This window comes from Perca flavescens, chromosome 2 (assembly GCF_004354835.1).
Source record: "Perca flavescens isolate YP-PL-M2 chromosome 2, PFLA_1.0, whole genome shotgun sequence".
Classification (NCBI taxonomy): domain Eukaryota; kingdom Metazoa; phylum Chordata; class Actinopteri; order Perciformes; family Percidae; genus Perca; species Perca flavescens.
Window position 1 is genome coordinate 28,380,193 of NC_041332.1, and position 17,905 is coordinate 28,398,097.

General features: G+C 40.2%; 1 protein-coding gene across 6 annotated transcripts in view; it reads right to left on the reverse strand.

Moving 5' to 3' along the window:
* inpp4b (inositol polyphosphate-4-phosphatase type II B) overlaps positions 1-17,905 on the reverse strand; it is a 165,680-nt gene that overhangs the window by 60,340 nt on the left and 87,435 nt on the right. For all 6 annotated transcript variants that reach the window (XM_028600625.1, XM_028600617.1, XM_028600608.1 and 3 more), the window contains 3 exons: positions 15,126-15,195; positions 11,639-11,786; positions 5,032-5,162 (listed from right to left, as the gene is read on the reverse strand). In XM_028600625.1, coding sequence (XP_028456426.1) covers positions 5,032-5,162; positions 11,639-11,786; positions 15,126-15,195 — 349 coding nt within the window. The remainder of the gene's footprint in view (positions 1-5,031; positions 5,163-11,638; positions 11,787-15,125; positions 15,196-17,905) is intronic.

Genomic DNA, 17,905 nt, shown 5'->3' on the forward strand with positions numbered 1-17,905 from the left:
GAACAAGTACGTAATTTCAAAAACACAATCACAAATAGTGATACTAGGCTATTTCTAAGAAACAGACACAGACAGGAGGCGGAAGCCCCCCAAAGCCTGCCTGCTTCCTGTCGCTGCCTATGTTAAACGATTGGGCTGTTCAGGCAGGCCAACAGGACGTGAAGTCCCCAGAGCTCCCCTGCCTGCTCATGATCTGCAGCAATATTTTGACATCTGGTCTATTTTCTCTGCGTGCCAGAGCAAATTGGGCAAGATACCACACTGATGACATATTATAAACAATAAAGGATAGCCTATGTTGTATATAATATAAATTATTTGATTGTGCTGAACGGTGGTTGCTTCTTGGCCGGATGTGGCTTGCGGGCCACCAATTGAATAGGCCGGCTAAATGCTTATTTCAGCATGCTTAAAGTGATGGTTCGGAGTAATTTCACCCTAGGGTCCTTTGCACCATGACCTCGAGCCAAACAACCCCCCAGAAGCTTTTTTCACCTGGGTTGAACATTGGATGAGTTAGCTTAAACATAAAAATATTTATAATTTAACTTTTTTTTTTTTTTAAAGTAAGTGCTGTAGTTTAACTAGCAGGAGACAAGTTATAATTGAGATAAGTTTGGAGACATTACCTTATTTAATCATTAAATTAATAAATATTTTTGTTGTATCTCTTTTCGGTATGGTAATTTGTAGACGGCCCTAAGCGCTCTTACTACCGCTAACAGCAGCAGCAGCCAGCAGGCAAGTGTTATTTACATAAACTTCTGGTGTACTTACAAACTTTCCAATCCATCGTTTTATGAGTGCATAAACTATTTGTACTAGTGTAGAAGTTTGGTATCATTTCGGGCATTATTAGTGGAGTAACTTACGAGATACAAACCTGGATCCGTTAGCCCCTGCGCTAAGCTATTCAGCTGATAACACTAACTCTCCCAATGTTCGACCCAGGTGAAAAAAGCTTCTGGGGGGGTGTTTGGCTCGAGGTCATGGTGCAAAGGAACCTAGGGTGAAATTACTCCAAACCATCACTTTAACATGCTCACAATGACAATGCTAACATGCTGATGTTAGCAGGTGATATTTACCAGGTTCACAATCTAAGTTGAGCATGTTACCATGCTAATTACCACTAAACACAAAGTACAGCTAAGACTGAGGGGAATATCATTAGTTTTGCAGATATTGGCCATTGACCAGATGATGACATAAAATGAAATGTCGAGAGGATCACCAAAGTCATTACAATTTATCCTCTAGCGACCTTCAATATCTGTAGCAAATTTCACAGCAATCCTTCAAATAATCTAAAAACTCAAAAAATGTCAATCTCATGGTGGAGTTAAATTCTGGGGATCAAGTCAGAAGTCTTCATCTTCTGTGGACCATGAATGTCTGTACAAAAATATAAAATACATCCAATTGTTGAGCATTTCAGTCGACAGACCAACATTGCCATCCATATTGTGGCTAATAAAAACTCCTGACCTATATACAGTTGTCTTCACCCAGATAGTATCTAACTGGTCTGCACGTCAACACATTTCTGTGCTAGGAGGAGCTGTTTCCAAAACCTAACATTCCAGTCGATTGCTAAGCTGTCATTCCTCCCTGCTCAGTGGGCTCTCACTGTCTGCTGTAGAGCTCTAGGGACCAGGCTAATCGAGCTAGTGACCGTTGTGGGTTAGATGAATTAGCCATATCAGATCCCCATCTGTTTGCCCAGGTGGGCTGGCTATGTGACAGAAGGGCTGGATACCAGCAATACTGACCAACATCTGGCCACTATCTCTTCTTTTAATCTTTCATGTAATTTCCTTTGGTCTTTGCCCCTTTTCTGTTCTACTGGATCCTTTAGAAGATGAGCAACCTTTTTCCTATGCTATTATAAATGTCTGCCCGAGGACAAGCTGAGAAGATCACAAACTACAGCAACAGCGTCTTGTAAGTAAGGTCTGTCAGATCAATGTAGGTCTGTAGCTTGTTAAGGGTTTTATCTTAATGCTCCTGTGGTGCTGAGAGCACAGCAGGCTTTTTTTTAATCAATCAACATTTAGATATGTTGTAGACATAGAGGAGGATTGGACACATGCTGTGTGAGCAGTGGAGTCAGCCTGAGGGAAGTGTGAATTGGACAAGAGGGTCATTTTTTTCAAAAACTTTGATCCAATTTATGTCTTTTAACATTTTGGTCATTATTTTTAAGGGCTTTTTTTATCATTACCATTTTTCATGTTGTCTGTAATAACCTGGAAAACAGAAAATGTAAGCACTCCACAGCTGAACATCTTTACCTGGAGGCAACAGACTGCAGAGACTGATGTTCTAATACAGATATTAAAGAGAGAGAGAGAAAGAGTAAGGTATGAGCCTCAATCTGCAATTTGTTGTCCGGGCCTTAAGCTGAAGTTATCCCCTAAATGGAGTTTAACAGTGACTGACAGTTTTGTGAGGAGAAGTGCTGGCAGTATTGGAGGTCCAACAAACACTGCGCTAACAAGATTGCTTCTGAGCCTTTAAATTGCCACCCGGTAAACAATGAAAGTAAGGATGATTAATTTATGAATGGAATACAGTTATTAGAGTATCTGAAGTGTTTGCTGAGGTCAGCTCATCATTAAAAATTTATAAAAATGGAACCTGAACATGGGGACTCTAACTAAACCTCCCAGCGGATTGTTCTTCCTCTACCAGCAGGTTTTCCAACTTGATTTAAATTTTTGTGCTTACAAAAAACATAACATAATAAGAAAAACCTATATCTGACCCATGAAATGTGCACAGACCACTGATTCTTCTTTTTTGCCTGAAAATCCTTCTGACTTGATTGACCTTATATCATATGCATTCAAGTCAGTCTCTAATGAAAATAACTGCACAAATATCCTATGTAAGGACAGCGAAGCTCACTTGCAAAAATGCAAAACCAAACTATTTTGAAAAAATAATAAAATGTGGAGATTATAAACTCTATACTATGGAAGCATTCTATATTCTGCATCTTCCCATTAATTTTGTATTGCTCTATATAGACTAACACATTACCATAAAATATGATAGAAATTTGTGTGTGTAAGCATGAAAGACGTCCTGATTACATTAAGTTATTATATGATGGACATTTTCAAAGTAACATATTGACACATCCCTTAAAAGTATTGATTTGTATGTATATACAAGATAAGACAGCAACGATGCTTGTTGATTGTTTACATTAATTTCTTTTGTGACGGACGCCACTCAATGCTTTTGTCACCATTTGCTTATTTTGAGTAACAATCTTGTCATTCCTTCTCTCCCCTGTTTTTGCTAATCCACTGGTCTTCACGCTCAAACCACCTCCACACACTGTCTCTTTGTGTCTCTACTATCTGCCTTTTTTGATGAAATTACTTATCAATAATTAATCTGCAGAAGCTGGCCCACCCAACTTGTCTGTCATCCTGTTAAGTTAATGCAGGGCTGGACCAGAGTTGTGAGTTGGGCAGGGGTTCCTTTGTGCATTGCAGCATCTGCGCCAAACAAGGGATTTGTCAAGAACCATAATGACCAATGGCACATTATCCATTCCCCTCACCCTCAACTCCCGCCCTAAGAGATCAGGCAGGCAGTTCAGAGGCTTAGCCAACATCATCTCTTATCAGCTAGGCAAAGAAAAAAGCAGCAGATACAAATATCTCATTATGGGGATGAGAAATAAATCAGAGCTAACCTAATCAGTAGCCATGATGTTTCTATGCCCATAGGAAACTAAAATATGCATAAGAAGAGATTATGGAGATCAGTCTACGAGCTTTTTAATGTCTGGTTTGTTATTCCCATTATTATTTTCATTTGTAATAATTTATTAAGTTCAGTAGAGGACAGAGACTGATAATGTACGCACTGTACTGTTGTATTGTACAATAAGATTTGCGCTTGTGCATGTTTAAGGACAACGACCACTGTATATAAAGTATATTACGTTACGTATGTTCATATGTAGTATAAGTTTTCATCCTATTTTGAGTAATAAAACACAGCAAAACATTACCTACATTTTTCACCACACTGGCATTTTGTGGCATAATCGCATGTCCAATGTTTCCTTGTTCAGTGTCAGAGGAAAATGAGAAACAGCCTAATTACTTTCTGTACACTACATTAGAGCTAACTGAGTGGATTCATTTTATTATGTAAAACACTTGCAAAAAGTGTGCAAAAATTATTTGCATACCAAGTAGAACACAGAATATTTGTAAATGAGATGCAAGACTCATGTTTTTGTTTGCACATGGCAGAAAATTGCATTATTTGTATGTGCACTGCAAATGTTTATTTCAACAAAACACTGAAGAGCACATGGGCACACACATTTCAATTGCCCCTGATGAAACCTGTGTTGCTATTAAAACTCTTTGACATCAAGTAGATAAATGAAACAACCTCTCACTAAGCTTTCCATTCCACTGACACAAATCACCCAGAATCCATCTTTTAACTTAAACTTGTCCTCTCTTTTTAGACTTAACCTAAAAGGTTAGGGGCCGCTGCAGTGTTTTGAACTATGATCGGGTTATAACAGAGTTAACACAGGGACAGGTCGGGCCAGATTACATAATACACCTCACTCCTTTAATTACTCCCATAATGTCTCTATATTTAGGGACCACACATTACAGTAAAAGTCTGCCATCTGCAAACTTTTGCCAGGTTTCTATTTTGTCCTAGTACAACGGTATGCATGATGTTGCATTCCAAACCTTTGGAGAGAGTTTTTCTGTACATCCAAGGACAAACCATCATAAGAACAGAAAAAAAAAATATTATCATATACCGAACCAGAAAACCTGGACACTCATATCAGAACAAAGTGACACTCAGCAAAGGTCAAGACAACTATGAAACCAAGGACATTCCAAACTTCTTGGAACTAATTCATAACTAAGTGTGTTTGTATGATTTTGAGTAAAACGCCTTTGTACGCGTGTGCATGAATGCATGTGTAGACACAGGTATGTATGTAAAATTTAGCAGCAGGTGCAGTCATACCCGTAATCTTGTCCAGTTCAGCCAAAGTCTCTTGGTAGGAGCTGATGATTCCTCCGTATCGTGTCATCACCTCTTTTCTTAAGTTGTCCCAGTGAGGAGAAAGCTCCCCCAGCTCCTTCAGGTCCTGCACCCTACAGATAAACACAGATCTATGAGGACCTTTAATTGATATTAAACATATCATCAATGAATCTTGGCTTGCTTTCTTTTACTGCTTAGCTTCTTTGTGTTTAAAACCGACATTACACATGAAACAATCTACTGTAATTTAAGGGAGAAAAAGCAGTGAGTATTAGTGTAAGGCTGATCTAAAGTTGCTTCCCAAACTCCTTTATTAATGTTTTCTAGTTTGGGTATAAAAAAAACACTAACAATCCTGGCAAAACACAGACACAGCCTTGCACATACTGGCGCAGACACACATGCATACAATAACGTCCCAAAGCCCACTGTGCTGAGCCAGATAAACACATTGCTGAACCTCAGGCTAGTAGCTGGTGCCCACTTATCCACTCTGCCCTATCAAATTCCTCCCCTGCTCCTGCCATTCTTTTACCATTACGTATAAAATAAACCCAGCCAGTCTCTACTGGTGCCACTGGAGTGATCCGTTGCCTGTATTTAATCTAGTGGTGCCTGCCTAACGCTAAAATCATCTGTGCCCCTTCTTTACGAAATAACAGCGGCTTTGTGTGTCTGTGTTTGTGTGTGTGTGGCTGATTCCCTGCTAGGAAGTACAGTCTCTTTCAGTGGCTTTTTATTTGCATCTGAAAGGCAACATCAGATGGACAGTATCATTCAGAAACCAGCCCTCCCGCATCCATTGAAAAGTAAATTGCAGTGATATTATAGAAATTAGAGGTTGAAAGAGGTTCAACATGGTATTCAGGATAACAAATACACGGTCATATGCATTGCTTTCATGATAACGAGCCCAATTTTAAGTGATTATATCTCATACATTTTGCATACTGTATGTCTTAAAATGAAAGGCTGCATGCTTGTTGATTCAACTTATTGTTAAGACCAGGCATAATTGTTTGAATGCATAATGTAGTAGTTATTTCTTTGTTGTAGTTCAACTACTACAACAAAGCGTTAGGCGCCGATAGCCTCTCCAGACTATTTCCTTGTCTCCTTCAGGTAAGGAAGTTATTTTTAGATTACTTTGAAGTACTTCAAAACACAACAGAGCGCGATAGAGAAAGTGCCAGAGAGAGAGAGACAGAGTGAGTCAAGGTCATATTTATTATCAAACCCACAATGTTATAAAGGGGTGGGTTTCAGCTATATTACAAAAAAAAAAAACATTTTCTCATATATCTCTAGTGGTTTCTAGCCATGCTGTCAAGAGTTTACTATTTCTTTGTTAGAATGTAGTTTCACTAAAAACTGTTTACAGCCAGGCCTGTGAATTATCCAGATTGTTTAAATGTCTTTATTTTTTAAGTAAGTAATAAGAAATTGCATTGCAGAATGTAACTCAGGAACAGTGTCTCCATTACATAGTTGGCAACCAGAGAGCACTTTAAGGTTGTAAAAATTTACTGCTTAGTATGCAGCTTGGTCACAATTAAAGACAAAAAAAAACAAAAAACATTGTTATTAGATTTTAAACTAAAAATAAATATATATCTATAAATAAATATATAAATATGGATATCTGTATCTGCCTCAAAAATTCAGTATTGGTCAGGCTATAGTGAGCACCACAAAGAAATTGCATTCACCTCCAATGTATTAGGTGAGAAGTAGTCTATGGCAACATTTACATTGCTACGTTTTGGTTTTAAAACAAATATATTTTGCTACATTTACACCTCGCATACACATTGCTCTGGCGTTGCAGAGCCCCTAAACCAGAGAAACTTACAAACACTTCTGACTTTGTTTTGGTTTGGAATCTCTGGGTTGTGTTGCAGTCTCAACGGCCGCAAACAGAGACCTTTGGAAACACCAACACTGACGCACGCCAATGTTTCGCCTCCTGATTGGGTCTCTGAGACTCAGCTACTAATGTTACCATGGCAACTACCAGCAATGGGCGGAGTATACATGCTGCCTCCTGTTTAGCCCGGCACACGCATGCCCAGTATACAAGAATGTTGATGAGCTATGCGGTTTGGGCGTGTTAGTTTAAACGGAGATTAGCTCTTCTACTGGAGCTAAAAACACTTGTGCACGGAGATCGCTTTTGGCTCAAAACTCCGCTTAAAAAACGTTTCATTTATGGGATTGTTCCGGTGCCACCAGATGTTCTGCCGGATGTCCCTCGTTTTCGGCCAGATGTCCCTCACCTTCCGCTTTCTTTGTGTTGGCATTGTAAACTCCGTTGAACGTACACGTTACACCAAAACAAGTTCCTTCCCAAGGTCATTTTGCAGAGGCACCGTTGCGCCGTCCGGCGCTAAGCACCACACAAGATGATTGAGACTGGTTTAAAGAAATGCCAGAGCAAGTTTTTCCTCCTATCCAGGAATGTTGTGTGGACTAGCCAGACCCTCCTCCGTAGCGCTGTGGAGGAAGGTCTGGCAATGCGAGAATAGGGGAGAGGCAGAAATCTCAGGGGGGGATATATCAAAACCTGGCAAATTAAATCAAAGAGTATCGGCATGGGTTGACACCACAAGAGGTAACAGAGATTTTTTTTTCATTATTAATTTGGGTGAACTGACTCTTTAAATACACAACCCAGCATATGCAATAAGCTAACTACAGATACATACAGTAAACACTTGCAAATGACATTCTAGCCCGTCTTAATAAACAACTGAACCAGCTGTAAAACAAATGGCTGATCACATACGGTTTGAAACATTTTCCTTATCCCTCGCCTCTTCTAGTTCTAAACAAACATGCAGCTGGAAACAACCTCAAGGCAATAAGGTGCCACATGCTGGGTGGCTCTGCCAACACGCTCTGCAGGTGGTTGTAAGTAAGTTATGCTTATGGCATAGAAAGATAGACAGGAGGCCTCCTCACAAAGGAAGTACATTTCAGATTACCATAAGCAAAGGAAGCTTATAGTACCATAGGCACCAGCCTGGCAGCAGTACAGGCAGCAGTACAGGCATGTGTTTGATTTGAGGTTATTCGAAGGAAGCATCATTTTCCCTTTTGGCGTATAAATAGTGCTTGAAACCGTTCTTAATTATAAAGGGATTTAAACAGAGACCAATGAAAAATATACATGTGTATTCAAAAGTTGTTTTGTGCAATAGTCACAGAAATTAGATTTGCATATTGTTGTAAATGAGAAAAAATTTGTAAATGAAAAATAGAAAAAGAAAAAAATCTAACATTTGTCTGGTTTATATAGCAAATGTTACATGGTACTGAATTGTAACAATCCTCTCTAAGAGATTGCAACCATTCACAATGATCTTAACCTCTAACTATACCTCTCAGCCACTGCTATTTGTGCATCACAGTGGACTATTGTCTCCTGAGAGATCTGTTATTTTGTGTTGGGTCTGGAGATGAGGTCAGGGTGGATAATCCTGGTCTAAATTATAGATAATGGGTAAAACAACAGAGAAACATGTGCTTGCTAAATGAGGGTTATTAGGCAGTGGGGTGCAGGTTAGAGGGATATGGTATCAGCTCCTTTATCAGAGGGCTATTGTCTGGAAAGAGTAAAGGTGTGATTGGGGAAGGGCACGATAAGAGCAAGTGTAGGCTGATTAACTATATCCATGTTAAAAAAAAAAGTCACAACTTCTCTCAGGTCCTTTGGTGTTGCATTTTACAGCAGACATTTGAAAAGAAAAGTGCTCCAATAAACACACTAACACACTCACACACAGAAACATTCAAGATTATCACAGAGTGGGGAAGCACACTAAGCCACCCACCATCCACTGCTGCACTCACAACTTTGCCTCACTAACTGAATCATTAAAAACATCGAGCTACACCAGTGTGAGGCTGGCTGACAGAATCGGTTTAATGGAGAGGCACCGTGGAGAAAGACAACATTTAAAGAGGATTATAGGAGAGGTGCCTAAACAACCAAGCTGGTGATACGGTATACATGTCTGTTAATAAACAAACATTGTATATGGTAGTCATGGTTTAGAGCCTGCTGTTTGCTTATGAGCTGTATGATACAGATAAGACATTAAATAATTATTCTGTAAGTGTCTTCTAAATTTAGTTGTGATTTAAATTATCCGTTTGCAGAGGAGACCATCTTCTATTCAAACAGAAAGAAGGGTTAGAGAAACAGAGAGACATGAGGGAACCATGGTCTGGGAATGTGAGTGGACTGTCTGTTAGACAGGTACACTGATAATAATAATAATAATAATAATAATAATAATACATTACATTTTATATAGCACTTTATCATAGACACTCAAAGCGCTTCAGAAGGGAAGACTACTCTCTAACACCACCAATGTGTAGCACCCACCTGGGTGATGCACGGCAGCCTTACGACGCCAGACGCTCACCACACATCAGATACCAAAGCTTGTCTTGTCAATCGGTCAATTATGTTTGTGCAAGTGTTTCTATGTGTATTTATGTGGGTGGAGGGTATGATCACACTGTATATTTGTGCATGTGAATGTGTCCTTGAACTCTGTGTGATCCTTAAGGTGCACACGGTGATTACAAATCAAACTCTCCTCCCACCACCAAGTTCATAAAAATCTATGAGTAGATTGTTTTGTAGCTATTCTTTGTATTAATGGGAGTATAAGAAAATCATCTGAATCTGTGTGTGTGTATGTTTGCATGCCTATGCAGGGCTCCAGACTAACTTTTTGCCTTGGTTGCACTGGTGCACCTAACTTTTTTATTTAGGTGCACCAGCACAACATTTAGGTGCACCCAAATTTTTCCTTGCGTCGCCGAATGGCGTTACATGATATATAGCTCTGCATCTATCTCTGAGAAAGCTACTTCACTTGTTTTCAACAACAATAACTGATTAAAAGAGAAAGATGATGCCTGGATAGCTCAGTTGGTAAATAATAGAGGTTCGACTCCGAACCTGCGGCCCTTTCCTACATGTCATTCCCCCCTCTCTCTCCCCTTTCATGTCTTCAGTTTTCCTATCAAAATAAAACCGAAATCTTAAAAAAAAAAAAAAACAGACCAAAAGACATAGGGAGACAGAGGGAGAGAGGGGAGTACGATGGACTGAAGTATGCTACTCAGAGAGTGACGGCTGACTCATTATGAATGGGTCCAGCACGGGTCGAATGCGCTTTGGCGGGTAAGCGCCGTTACATACGTCTTGTGTAGGCTATGAAATGTCTGTATCGTCACTGCGCTGCATTTTTATGAACTATGATATCCTGGCCATGGGTTACATCTCTCGCCCAGGTCCAGCAGTCTCCGTCTTACACGCTATTACTCAACAAACTGAAGTTAGTTGCATTTAATAACTTCTAATCTGTTTTTCGCCGTGGCGGCCGCAATAAGAGAGAGTTACCAGCGGAAACACTGGTACCAATACAGGTTTCCCTCTCATACTTACAGCTGTGTTAATAACAATTAAATTGTAAACAATGTTTGGCCCGGCGGCGCTACGTCTGGAGAGATCCAAACACAGGCATGGCTTTACAGAAGGAATGGGTCATGTAATGCAACATTAAACCGTATCGATAGAAACGACATCGCTTTGTTCGTGGAGAGGCAGTGGATGCGAGTATGTTAGGATCACCGGTGGTCAAGCCTGATGGGGTGTACTGGTGCACACACAGAGACGGTAGATGCTAGCATGTAGTTACCAAACGAGTCACGGACCGAAACTGGTATACTGCGCAAGCGCGACACTTAAGTTAGCAGCTTGTTAGCTATGAAGGCTAATGCAGTCAATCTGCTCTGCTATAAATACTGGAGGGAGTAATGGAAGAAGAAGGAGACGCAACAGTGAGCTGTTCAATGACGAGTTGTAGGCTTCTTAGCAAGGTAACCAACTTTACTGTGTCCTGCCATTGTGTGGAAAACGACTTGCGCTGTGCACAGCATGAAGTCAGACCATGATCGCCCATGGCACGTTGGAAGAAAAGGCCAATACTAACTTGACTCCATGAGAGACAAAATTGCTGCTCAGAGAATGTTTGCTTCCCCCAGAATTCAGGGACCTCAAGTATTAATCCACACCCATGTCACCAAATTTACCAGGCCTGAAATCTGAAGGAGTAATTTAACTTAAATTTTTGGTCTAACTCCACACCAGTGGCAGGATGTTCCAGGAGCCTTCTTATAAAGCTTCATGAGAGGACAGGGAGAAGGTGTGCATGAGTGTGTCTGAAAGAGACGTTTGTCGTTTTCTGGATACATGGGCAGAGGAGCCTCTTTTGAAGTGTTAAGCAGATTTGAATAATTCACCCCTCACCAAATATAGGCGGACCTTTTAAACAATCATTTACATCTGTGAACTGGGTCGGGAACGATGGTCTAGAAACTACACTTACCTACTCTACACATAATGAGGCAACACCCGGTTGGAGTTTTACTTTGAACTTTTGATTGTTCTTCATTCGCTAGTTAGTTGAAGCCTGCACAAACTGAACTGGAAACGAGCTAACTGATGCAATGAAAAAGCTGGCAGTGACATCCACACGATCTGCAGTATTTCAAAGTGACTTACCTGCTTAGGTCCTCCTGAATATACAGTGAGAGCAGCTGTTTGGGGATGCTAAAGGACAATGTGCACTCCTCCATTTGTTCCCGCACAAGCATCCATTTGCTGTCCACTGTTTGAAATCTGTACACCTTGCATATTGGGTTCTTGAACACTGAGAGTAGGAGACAAAGTGAGAAGGAAGAAAGATATATTGAACCATCTGACACAGCAGAAAATACAACATGTTCTCATCAAAGATAATTCTAACCTTTTAAATTTTACAAAGCGAAAATAGAAGCTCTAAAACAACTATGGCAGCTGGCACCGTCAAGGACACTACAGACAGAAACTCTTCAAAAGTCACATGAGGTATGAAGCACAAATTAAATGCAATAATCAATAAATGTGTCTGCCATTGATAAGGTGTTTCTCATCTTCCAAGGCCTTTCTCTTTCTAGTCTGCTGTGGCAACACAGCAGACTAGAATACCGACTGAAATACTAAAATACTTTGCCTTGTTAATGTTTTTTCCTCCCTTTCCATTTTAATTGCTTGTTTATTAGGTTAAAGAGATAGTTGAATCATTCTGAAACTTTGCTTGCTAACCCTACCACTAGCCCCCTAATAAAATCTACTCAGATTCAGCTCCATCTCCTTCATTTTTGTAGAGAGTGGCAAATAGCAGCAATTGGAGCCTGGAAACGAAAAACAGCTCTAATGCTCTTATCTGCATGCTGGCAGCAGAGGGCAAGAAAGCTGTGTGCCTTGAACAGTGTTTACCACTCCTTTTCCTTTCCAGAGCTGCAATCATAAAGGAAGTCGCTCAATAAGTCGGAGCTGAAGCACCCAGAGTTAAACGTTGACAATCTCACTCTAGGCAGTCAAACATGAATGGCACCAGTAAAATGTTTTTGCTTGAATTCAAAAGTGGGAGACGCACTTCTGCTCCTGCTGACAGCACAGAAAACGCTCCCCATACCAAACCCATCAAAGTGCACTGTACCCTGATCTGGTCCCAGATTGTCCTTTTTTCAAAGTCATCTGTCTGTGTCTAAGTGCCCAAGACATTAATCCTGGTAGTGCTACGTCATTTGTCTTTGAGTGTTTAAGTTCAGTGATGCCCTTCAATGCAGATGGCTCCAAGAAGGCGCACTACAGTGAGTGTTCTTATATAGTAATGTCATCAGTAAGTATGTTGGCTGGTTGGTTTTAACAACTGTTTTTTTAACAACAAAAATGCTGGTTTCTAAGTGAATTTTGGCAATCATTTGAAATCCAAATTAAAAAATGTGCTTGTGTAAAGTAAAACCTAGCTGTTTAGGAAAGCCTTTTTTAAGGATGAAACTTGGGGCCAGAGATGGGGTAAAGAAATCAGAAAAGTATTGAAAGAGTGTTTGGTCATTTTGTGGGATTTGTTTAGAAAAGAAAAAAAATTGGACAAACTAATAGCTACAGTAACCATGATAAGCACTGAAATGAAGCACCATATGACATTGCTCAGGGGCAGTGTGGCAAAATTCTTGAACATTGACACTTCTGACCTTCTGCACCAAAAGTGTTTCTATCACTGTTTAGCAAATATCTTTATTTACTAAGAAATATATGTTCAGCATTAAAACAGCAAGAACATTTTGATATTTTATTAAAAAGGCTAATTTTAGGGAATGGTAAAAAATAGAATGCGAGCAGAACGGTTGTCATTTGACTAGTCCAAGAGAATATGGTGATTGTTGTTAGTTGTTATGGTGACAACACACATCAGTGTGTCACACTCACTGGTTTGAGAACTCCGTTTTCTTGATGACTTACCAATACAAATATGAAGCACTTGAATCCATCGATCCTAAATTCCTCTCTAGCAGCAAGGAAACAGACATAGTGCACAAAAGACGCCCCTCCATGCTTTGTATTTCTCCACTGCTCATTTGTTGCGAAACCTCAGTGAGTTGGTTTATATGGAAGTTTACGCGGTAGTTAGCCCGCTACAACGTGTTCTTTGCAATGGCAACGGTACGCAAAAAAATGGCCAACGGTCTGACCATCCTGCTATGTTGATTTCAATGTGAATGTCCTTTCTACTCTTATTCTATTTCTATGGTATGGATACACTATAAACCCAGGTACATACAAACAACAGAGCTCTTTTGAAGGACAATAACTGTAAGCCAAATGGGCTATGGAGAAGCTTATTATTATTTTTCTATGCTGCTGAAGTTGATTTTTAAATTAATGATGATTAAGGTTAAGCCTGGCCATGGAATCACAGCAGAAAGGGTTCATAATTGCAACTAAATGAAATGGGATATTCAGACATTGCTGGCATGGGCATTAGAGAAAGTGAAATGGATGATACAAATAAATGGGGAGAAAGTGACACATGGAGAGAAGGAGGTGAAGGCACAGCCTTAATCAGAAGAGCGACAGTTGCTGACTTCCCCCTCTGTCAGAGAAGCAGATTAACCCCTGAACTCCCGCCTGCCACCACACTAATCTGACCACCAATCAGGCGCCTCCGTGTCCCTCCCCGACACCTCTTAAGAAAATGACTTCCCGAGATGCGCTGTGCGTGGGCTCCCCTCTCTCCCTATATGCTCATTGTGAAAGGTAATAAAAGTGGAAGACTAAATTGCATTACTCAATCTGGCGGGGTCTGCAGGGAGGGTATTGTTTTGACAAGCTGCAGATGTGCACCTGCAAACATGGCTGCAGTTCACTAGGTAATTACAGTAGAAACAGTAAGTGGCAATGACACCATGACAATAGGTGTAGGGCTGCTGGGAAGTTGTTGTTTTTTGGAGGGGGGGGAATCTGGACAAAAGAGAAAATTGATGTGTGGAACAAATTAATGCATGGGATGAAAAAAGGAAACTAGTTTTCAAAGTGTCCTCTGAACAAGGCCCGTGAAGTTTCTACACAGAAGGATTTGCGACCTTTATAAGTCTACCCCTTTTCTGTCCACGTCTTTCATTTTTTCTACAATTCTTTCTTTCTCTACCAGTGAGAGGGCTAGCTTTCTGTGTTGCCACTAAATGAATTGCATGCTGCTAGCATAGTGTATTTTGCTTGTCTTCCGTTCATCCACAATGACCCGAGAGGGTTTGCTTTATTGTCAGATACCTCCCACTATTTTTTCTCGCTGCCTAAAAACACCAAGACTCCTGTTTAATAAAAGCAGGAAAAAAAATAAATTCTTCAAGCAAAGAGGAAGAAGAGATCTTGTAAATGGTCAGTTCAGATCAATTTGAAGTTAAGGACCTTCAGAAAAAGGAATATGCTAATTGCAAGCACAAAGCTGCATTGCAATAACATCTATGTGAATTGTTTTAAGCCTTCCTATAAAACCATGACAGGGTGTATTTTTATATTTTTCTCCTGTAAAATAACTTTTTTTTATTTCATGTGGACAAAGAATCAAAATATAAAGTAGGACAAAAGGAAAATTTGAGAACAAATTTGCCATCGTTTCAGCAATGAATAGTGAAATTACAGGTGTTCAGGGTATGAATCATACCTGGCCCTGTCAGTGGGTTATTTTCTCTGTCGATGCAGACGTGGGATGCAGACTCACAAACCAAGGGACACTGGAAAGGAAAAGAACAGAAGGAGAGAAACAAAAAGAGATTAATATAATAATAGTATTTTCCTGAAAACCAGGGGGGCATTGATCATGACTATTACTTACAACCAACCCCAAAACGGAATCTGCAGATTTTATTACATATTTCAGCAGTAATCACAATCACAATAAAAATGTGCGTAATTTAGCAGAATGTTTATTCCTTTGTTTAAACTCTGTGGAAAATCTGCTGAGGTGTTGTCAGAATTCTGTGGCCGCAGATTTGTGTGGGCCTGCTTTTGCAGGTGTAGCCTATGACCAATAATTCCTCTTACAACTCAGTGGCAGTTTAGGTATAAAAATCCCATGTTAGCTTTGTCAGACAGAAGCAATATAGCATTTGTGTAAAGCATTGGATCCCAGCTGGCTGGACAATAACAAAATGTATTAATTGACAGATGTTGAACCATTAGGTTTTTAAACTGAAATTAAACATGGAACTCTAAACATGCACACATTCTGGAAATAAGTACAGATATAGATTTTTTGATTGCATTACTACATTAATGACATTTAATTTCAATTAAACAATCTGTGCTTTATGCACATTACAAAACACTACATTTAAAGACTAGACCCATATGGAACCACACAAAGCAAACAGCTGCTGTTGCACAGTTCTCTTTTTAGTTCACATTTTCAAACATGGTGCACTTCTGCAATAAGTGATGTCACAGCAGGTGACAGCTGAGGAGAAACACACCTGTACCTCCACTGCCATTTCAGTCTTTACGTTACGATATTTTGGTTTACGCTCTGAATATAAACTTCTCCAAATACAAAAAGAGACAGAGCTGCTAGCTTTACCCTAATCTCTGACAGCATCAAGGACCAGCTTCCATACATTGGAGAAATACTACACGGTAGATATGTTAGTTCTTTATTTTACTTGACCTGTATCCGCCCTAACAAATGTAGTTAGTAAATGATGTGTTCCTTGGCTGTGGAAGTGACGCTTGTTACATGTTAGAGCAGTTAAACACAGTGTTCAATACATTATTTACACAAATACTCCTGGCTTTTACAATGTCATTGTGATGTTGTTTGTTTTTACTGTAGCATATTGTTGGTGCTATTAAGTATAAAACCGTCAAGTTAATTCAGTGTTACCAACCTTTCAATTTATTTTCGAGTGAATAAGTAAAATTACCTCAGATTTTACATGGTCTCAGGGACATCCTGAAGAGGATTACATTGAAAATTTATGACAGTTCAAATATGAGGGAATTCAGTGTGTCAGTGTGCTGTCAGTGTCCTCTTTTCACACCGCAGTGCTATCAGTTATACATTTGTTTTTCATTGCATGAGAAAATGAATGTGCCGGTGAGAGAGTGTGAAAAGTGTCAATTGCGTGAGACTCACAGTTTATGCGAGAGAGTTGTCAGCCTGTTAATTTCATAAATAGTGTAAAACTGTATACCCTTGTATCCGTACACTTTGCTACTTATAAAACTCAAATATGTCCACGTCACAGCTGCTAGGCCTTTGATACTGAAAACCTTCAATGCCTCTTGACACATTAAGTCTGGGACTCCTCATCAAACCAATACTGACAACTAACAACTTTTTTTGCTTGCTGTATGTCAGCTCTGCCCTGTCTGATGAACCATTTAACACAGCTAGACAGCCAAACCTGTCGCCAGAACAGGACTTTAATGGCTGCTAGAAACAATCCATCACCTCTCCTGGCTTGAATAAAATAGACACCCAACCCAACACCCATGCTCACATACACATACTCTAAAATAAAATGTGTTTCTGCAAGCAGGAAGCAAGCAAGGTCTCAGATAATGAAAAGTATTAACAATGAGCCAAGGGCCACAGCTGTGAAAGGAGTCCCATTGTAATTGTAGGCAGCGGACAGCATGTGTTCGATGGCTCTTTGATGACTAAAATATGTATAGAGATCAGATCAAAGGTGACTGGAGTCTCTTTCTTGTTTCAGCTGACTGTTTTTGAGGGGCCCGTGGGATATTCATGAGTAGCAGCAACTCAAACAATGACGCACACACACGCACACGCACGCACACACACACACACACACACACACACACACACACACACACACACACACACACACACACACACAGTATATTCAGGCAGCAAGACACGCACATTGCTAAGGTAAATTGAACAAGAACTTCCAAACAAGAGAGTCTTGAGTCTCAAGTGAGCCCTCCCTAATGCTTGTCACATCCCTACCCTCTTTCCTCCCATCATCTTCTGCAACAGAAACAACACACAAGGGAAAATGTGCTGTCACAACACCCACAAACACGCACACCCCCCCCCCCCCCCCCCCACCCCTCCCACCATCCCACACACACACACACACACACACACACACACACACACACACACACACACACACGGCAACACATACATCAAGTCAACATGGGCAGATTGTCAGTGACACTCTGGAGCCTAGCAGGGAACCTCCCTAAACCAGCAAAAGGGGTGGGCAGAACCAAAAGCCAGTCAGCCATGTAGAAGCCCTTGGTCAATTATATAAGACAGTGATTCACACACACACACACACACACACACACACACACACACACACACACACACACACACACAAATGCACACAAAATACACACACAACACAGCAAATCAAAAGCAAGGACTATAAGTCTCCATGCTGCCTTGCAAAGCTGTGGTGAGAGACATTCTGA